General features: G+C 38.8%; 1 protein-coding gene across 1 annotated transcript in view; it reads left to right on the top strand.

Annotated features, from left to right (window-relative positions):
• Nucleotides 1-1,488: 1,488 nt before the first annotated feature.
• GALNT7 (polypeptide N-acetylgalactosaminyltransferase 7) overlaps nt 1,489-7,491 on the top strand; it is a 38,569-nt gene continuing 32,566 nt past the window's right edge. Inside the window, exons 1-2 of the mRNA XM_015408132.1 lie at nt 1,489-1,572; nt 3,561-4,024. Of these exons, the coding sequence (XP_015263618.1) occupies nt 1,489-1,572; nt 3,561-4,024 (548 nt within the window). The remainder of the gene's footprint in view (nt 1,573-3,560; nt 4,025-7,491) is intronic.

Raw genomic sequence — 7,491 nt, 5'->3', positions numbered from 1 at the left:
TGTGTTGTCAGGGGTGTGGCCTAATATGCTAATGAGTTCCTGCTGGGCTTTTTCTACAAAAAGAGCCCTTGGTTTTGGGATGTTGTAGAGAGAAACTGCAGAGGAGGAGGAGAATTGGGTTTTATACCCTGCTTTTGTCTACCCTAAGGAATCTCAAAGCGGTTTACAATCGCCTTCCCTTCCTTTCTCCACAATAGGCACCTTGCAAGGTAGGTGGGGCTGAGAGAGTTCGGAGAGAGCAGCGACTGGGCCAAGAGCACCCAGATGGTTTCATGTGGAGGTGTGGGGAATCAGACCCAGTTCTCCGATTAGAGTCCGCCATGCTTAACCACTATACCGCACTGGAGAAGAATGCAAAGGGAATCCTGTTGCTATGGATGGGATATTTTCTGCTGGTCTTACCAACTTGCCATAATGTTGCTTATACCATTTATGGGTCTGTATTTTTGATATCTGCCTTCAGGGACACTTCTTAAAAATCCATCTGCATCTCTTCACTGCAGATATCAGCCACTCAAGAAGAAAAAGATTATAAAAACCAGTTTACAGCTAAGATTGCACCAAATTCGTGGTACTGTAGGAATTAGTGCTTATGCTGCACTATACAAAGTTTATTGCTTAAAGCATACAGGCCAATTCTCCAGGCTTGCCCCACCATAATTACCTACAGTATGACTTTCTCTGTTGACATAACATAATTGAGAGGACAGAGTTGCATACCTGTCCATAGTGTCTTGTGACACTCCTCTGCTTGTGATGAAGGAAATAAGCCATGCAACACTGGCACAGCTACTGCCAGCATAAAAAATTGTCTGGACTGAAAACTGCTTTTATTCCGCTTATCACAGAAGCATCTTCTATAAGACCTTATTAGTTTATTTCTTACGCAACACATCCTTGCTTTACGTGTATGACATTTTTCTTGGCTCATGACACTGACCCAGCACAACAGGTTAGACACTAACTCATTCTTCATTATATTAATTGTACCTACTTATTTCCTGGCACATCCGATCATATAATTGGGCCTTCATCCAGTATACATAAATAACATTGAAAGCAACTTGGTCAGAAATTGCTTCCTTGGATGAGAGCGGTAGTTCCTCCCTCCCAGAGACACCTGTCAAGCTGTAACTCTTATGTCAACAAAGACTGTGTCAAAAAGACTTGAGGCACATTCATAATTGTTGCCTTTCATATTTCTTAGATTGAGGGAAATGGTGTTTATTTTAATTAGTTGCTGTACCCAGTACATGCTCTAGGTATATCAAACAGCAACCACTCTTATAAATAAACTAATAGCCTGTAAGATTTATGGTGATTATTCTTTTCTTTTTTTTAATTGCTACTATGACGCTCCTAGAGAGCACATTCTGAGAAGCACTTTCCTTTGCCTAGATAACAGTGAGATGTACCATAGGAATAGATATTTTTTCAAAAGTATATCAGTGCTCAGTACTTATGTTGGAGTTTTTCATTTGGGCAGTCATGGGCATTGTCATGGGCCTGGGATTCAAAGCCGTCAGCCAAATAAAGGGATTTGTCATTTGTGATGAGTATGCAACCATTAATGTGAATTTATTCCACTCTCAATAAATAAATAGTAAAGTCCAGTACTATATTGAATAAAAGTAACATTAATGTTTTAAAATTAAAATTTGAATAATAACATAAAAACAATAAAAGGTCTTGCTATGATAACAAGGAAATGTATAAATTGTCTATCCATTAATAGAATTCATTCATCTGTGATCACAAGTTCTACAAAAATCTTGTATGTGTGTGAGGGAGAGAGGTAATGCTTATATCCTCTTTTCCTTGAACTTTTACTTTGAACTTGTACATTGCAACTTGTATCAGTTTTGTCAGCTCATAATCTCACTTCACACTGATACGCTCTCTGAGAGTCATTTCATTATTCATATTTAAAGCTGTCCAGTAATAGCTACTTAAATTAAAAACATCTAGTATGTCACTTGATGTTACAGCTCAGATCCTTATTGTCATAGTTGGATAACCATGGGTAGGTCATCTTCTGTGTCTGCCAAAGGCCTTCCTTCTGCTCAAATATAGAGGCCTTTCTGTTCAAGGGTTGACTGCTACCCTTGTTTATGAATACGTGATATCAAGGAGGAACACTGGTTTATGTGCTCTTTAAAATCTTAATCTGTCCAGAGACTCCTGGAATTCTGGTTTCAGAGCTTCTGCTGGCACTGTGAAGAAATCTAATAAGATTAGTGAAAACTTCATTTGCAATTGTAGTTTAGCATCCTCAGATGCCATGGCAGGCGGGGGGAAGTAAATTGTAGTGATACCTTTATTCTTTGCAATGAGATAACCTTCTTTGAAATGCAAGCACTTGCATGGTTTTCAATTTTCAGGAGACATTCTGGCATGTAGGGAAGTGAATTTTCAGCAGTGGCTGGATCATACAGTACTATCTTATACTGTTTCTCCAAAATATTCAAAATCATTAGTTGTACACTCAGTGCTGAACAAGAAGTGGAAATAATGAGACTTTGAAAAATAAGGGTTTGTTTCACATCCAGTACAAAACAAAACGGGGGAGTGTTTACAAAAAACCAAAAGAAAAACAAGAGGCAAAGTCAATATGGCACACTAGCGGTTTAAGCATGGTAATGGCTGGAAACACACAGTACAATCCTACACACAGTACAATCCTAGTCAGAGTTACACCCTTCTAAACCCATTGACTTTAATGGATTTAGAAGAATATAACTCTGTTTAGGATTGTATTGACAGTTTCGGTATATATGTTGTAGCAGGAGAAGAGGCAATATATAACACATAATCGCTCACACATTTTGCTGATCTTTATCATTAACTAGGCTGGCAGAGTGTCACTGGCCCAAGATCACCCAGCAAGCTTCCATGGCATGAGTGGGGATTCGAACCTGGGTCTACCAGATACTAGTCCAACACTCTTCACCACTACACCAGACTGGCTCTCCCAGTTCACATCTGGCTTCTTAAGCCCTATTTGTTCTGGTGGTTTTTCCTGACCTAATGTAGCCTGCCTTGCTCACTGGCGTATTGTTAAACTTGTGTCTGTCTTGATTATGATAATTTAAGTGGACTGTGCATATTGCAAAAGATTATGGAATATATTTATCTAACAACAAATTTCTAGATTTAGTTACCTGGTCCTTAAATGACATACACAGCCTTTGTAATCGACCCTGCCTTTCAAACATGACTTTGATAAGAGACTTCCTGTACGCACAGTAGTATCTGTGCTGCAACCCTTCTATATTCTCTGCTTTGAAATATGTGAATATTGGATTATGAAATATGGATTTGACAGTACAATTAGCAGGAACAAAAGAAGTATTGTACTTAATACTAATTTTACACTAACTCATGTTATACTTTAACTAATTTTTGTGTGTCATACTTGTGTGCGGATTCCATTGATTTGGATAGTTTACATTGAGATTGGGAGTAAAGAACTGGCAACAAAAATGGCGCTGAAAGGTGAAGCTGTGCCTGAAATTCTGTTAATGATTTTGTTTTAAATTATTATCTGCCTCTCTTTGTAGGATGACAAAGATTCCAGCAATCTCTTGCCAAACAATGGAGACCGTGGGCTGGTTCCCGGAAATGACAAGTTCAAGCCTGTGTTACCCTGGCCTCATGTAGAAGGTGTGGAAGTAGACTTGGAATCAATTCGACGAAGGAATAAGGCCAAAAATGAAGGAAATCCTCATGCTGGTGGCAATAATGATCAGCAAAACATCATGCAGCGACAGTATCTCACATTTAAGCCACAGACACTTACCTACCATGATCCCATATTGCAATCTGGAATTCTTGGTAACTTTGAACCCAAAGAACCTGAGCCCCATGGAGTTGTAGGTGGCCCTGGAGAGGAAGCCAAGCCATATGTTTTGGGACCAGAGTATAAAGAATCAGTTCAAGCCAGTATTAAAGAGTTTGGCTTTAACATGGTAGCAAGTGACATGATCTCACTAGATCGAAGTATTAATGACTTGCGTGATGAAGAGTAAGTATCTCGTCTGCTTCTTTTTTCTTTTGTATTTCTTATAGGATAATGAGTAACTCTCATTGTGCATGTTTAATTTAACTTCTGGAGTGTAATTGAACTAATCCATTTTTGTTCCCTTTTTATTAGGACATATTTTATCTAATCTCTTTAATTTCATTTCTTTTCCAGTTCTCTTTCTACTTTCTAATAACAAACACAGCTCTGTTCTTATCTTTGGATAATTCTTCCGTTTCTACCTTCTTCAGATTTTTGTTGTGATAAATATTGTGCCTTGGTGTTACCAGATTCAGCTTGGTATTCATTCCTTTGTCATTCTCATTTGGTTTTGTTCCCTAAATTGCCTTTCTTTCAATTGAAAGAAGAAACCTATTAATATATTTCCCCCTCTATGTGTGCAACAGCTCCAGAAAAAAATGTATTCCTGGGGGAATGCGACCGAATGTGGTGTTTAGCATTCATGCATTATATAGTATCGTTCATAGTAATGCCATGGTTAGTTCCTTTAAACAGGAAAATCAAGGCACAATCCAGTTATCGTTCAGCACAATCCAGTTATCGTTCAGCTACTCAGGTCTTTTCAATGGGGCTTACTAGCAGGAGAGTGGTTTTGGGATTGCACTGTAGTTCTCCCATTGAAATCAGTGGGATTTAAACGTGCTTAACTCTGGCCAGTGCATTGCTTTATTTAATGAGACATACATTCTGGCTGGTATTCAGACAGTAAGTAATATATTATAGCTGTCTAAGCCTGGCTCACATTTGAGTTGCAATTCTTTTTCTGCAGTGGGCAGGTAACAATATTAGAAAGTTCATTTTTCTTTTCTGCCCTTTGCCTTGATTTCTCTTTGAGATACATAAAGCTCTGGTCACTCCCATAAGGCATGTCTCCAGGTTCTAGTAGCCACACCACTGTTATCATCTATGGCTGCCGAGGCTCAACTGTTCGTTTCTCTGAATAGGACTTTCCAATATGTGAGCTGTGAACACAATCAGCCAGCTGCTAGCTTGACTTGTACTTCTGTTTGTCTTTTGTTCTTTGACTTTCTGAGTGAAATCAGTATATAACAGTTCCTTTTAATGCTCCTCTTCACCATCCTTCTGTAATATAAATATTGGGGGAAATATTGTATGGAGACTGTTTCTGTGTTTTGGTTATGAAGTACCAGGTATTAAGAATCTTAATATTTTGAATTCTGTTCTTTCTGCATGAAGCCAGTGATCCTCTGATGGGGGAAAAACCTGTCATCTACACTCATATTTTCATAGAACTTGTGCTGTGTGTGATTGTCGGTGGGACTTTTGTGCCTTATATATTTTATTTTCTTAATTGTTTGAGGAAAGTATATATTTTCTTAGCATGTTTGACTGCAAAACAAAAGCAAACGAAAAACTGGCATAATTTGAGGTGCAGAGGTATCTGAGACATCCAGCCATGAAGTTAAGAAAAATTGTGCCCTTTTCTTAAAAGTGGGCAGCAATTATGTTGACCCCCCCCTTTCCTGACATTTTGTTCTTAAAGGCCAGTGGACTCTCAAGAACAACGTCATAGGGGTCTGCTGTGAGTGGGGGGAATCAGCAGAAATCAACACTCTCCTTTTTAAGTGGGATGTCCACAAGATATTTTTTCACAGATAACATTATCTTGGCTTATTTTGTCTCCATGGGCTGAATACAGCAGTCCCAATCACCCTCCTCTGAAAGAATTTTATTTATATACAATATTTGTATTTTGTTCTGAGTCTGTTTTGTGATTAGCAGGCACTGTCCTTTTCTGGAATGTGTTTATATGCATGTGAACACTTGCAGCGCAGGTGGTGAATTTTTATATATCATCTGTTGTTGTTGTTGTTGTTCAGTCGCACAGTCGAGTCCGACTCTTCGCGACCCCATGGATCATCTCCCGCCAGGCCCTCCTGTCTTCCGCCTTTCTTTCAATTGAAAGAAGAAACCTATTAATATATTTCCCCCTCTATGTGTGCAACAGCTCCAGAAAAAAATGTATTCCTGGGGGAATGCGACCGAATGTGGTGTTTAGCATTCATGCATTATATAGTATCGTTCATAGTAATGCCATGGTTAGTTCCTTTAAACAGGAAAATCAAGGCACAATCCAGTTATCGTTCAGCACAATCCAGTTATCGTTCAGCTACTCAGGTCTTTTCAATGGGGCTTACTAGCAGGAGAGTGGTCTTGGGATTGCACTGTAGTTCTCCCATTGAAATCAGTGGGATTTAAACGTGCTTAACTCTGGCCAGTGCATTGCTTTATTTAATGAGACATACATTCTGGCTGGTATTCAGACAGTAAGTAATATATTATAGCTGTCTAAGCCTGGCTCACATTTGAGTTGCAATTTTTTTTCTGCAGTGGGCAGGTAACAATATTAGAAAGTTCATTTTTCTTTTCTGCCCTTTGCCCTGATTTCTCTTTGAGATACATAAGGCATGTCTCCCATAAGGCATGTCTCCAGATTCTAGTAGCCACACCACTGTTATCATCTATGGCTGCCGAGGCTCAACTGTTCGTTTCTCTGAATAGGACTTTCCAATATGTGAGCTGTGAACACAATCAGCCAGCTGCTAGCTTGACTTGTACTTCTGTTTGTCTTTTGTTCTTTGACTTTCTGAGTGAAATCAGTATATAACAGTTCCTTTTAATGCTCCTCTTCACCATCCTTCTGTAATATAAATACTGGGGGAAATATTGTATGGAGACTGTTTCTGTGTTTTGGTTATGAAGTACCAGGTATTACCTTTCTCTCTTGCTCTCAGAAAATTAAGAATCTTAATATTTTGAATTCTGTTCTTTCTGCATGAATTCTGTTCTTTCTCCCCTCTGATGGGGGAAAAACCTGTCTTCTATACTCGTAATTTTCATAGACCTTGTGCTGTGTGTGATAGTCGGTGGGACTTTTGTGCCTTATATATTTTATTTTCTTAATTTTTTGAGGAAAGTATACATTTTCTTAGCATGTTTGACTGCAAAACAAAAGCAAACGAAAAACTGGTATAATTTGAGGTGCAGAGGTATCTGAGACATCCAGCCATGAAGTTAAGAAAAATTGTGCCCTTTTCTTAAAAGTGGGCAGCAATTATGTTGACCCCCCCCCCTTTCCTCACATTTTGTTCTTAAGGGCCAGTGGACTCTCAAGAACAATGTCATAGGGGTCTGCTGTGAGTGGGGGGAATCAGCAGAAATCAACACTCTCCTTTTTTAGTAGGGTGTCCACAAGATACTTTTTCACAGATAACATTATCTTGGCTTATTTTGTCTCCATGGGCTGAATACAGCAGTCCCAATCACCCTCCTCTGAAAGAATTTTATTTATATACAATATTTGTATTTTGTTCTGAGTCTGTTTTGTGATTAGCAGGCACTGTCCTTTTCTGGAATGTGTTTATATGCATGTGAACACTTGCAGCGCAGGTGGTGAATTTTTATATATCATCTGTTACACATAATCA

Source organism: Gekko japonicus, unplaced genomic scaffold (genome assembly GCF_001447785.1).
Source record: "Gekko japonicus isolate JY-2015 unplaced genomic scaffold, Gekko_japonicus_V1.1 scaffold109, whole genome shotgun sequence".
In the NCBI taxonomy this organism is placed as follows: domain Eukaryota; kingdom Metazoa; phylum Chordata; class Lepidosauria; order Squamata; family Gekkonidae; genus Gekko; species Gekko japonicus.
Note: the sequence above shows the minus strand (reverse complement) of the source record. Positions and strands in the feature narration are given on the sequence as shown.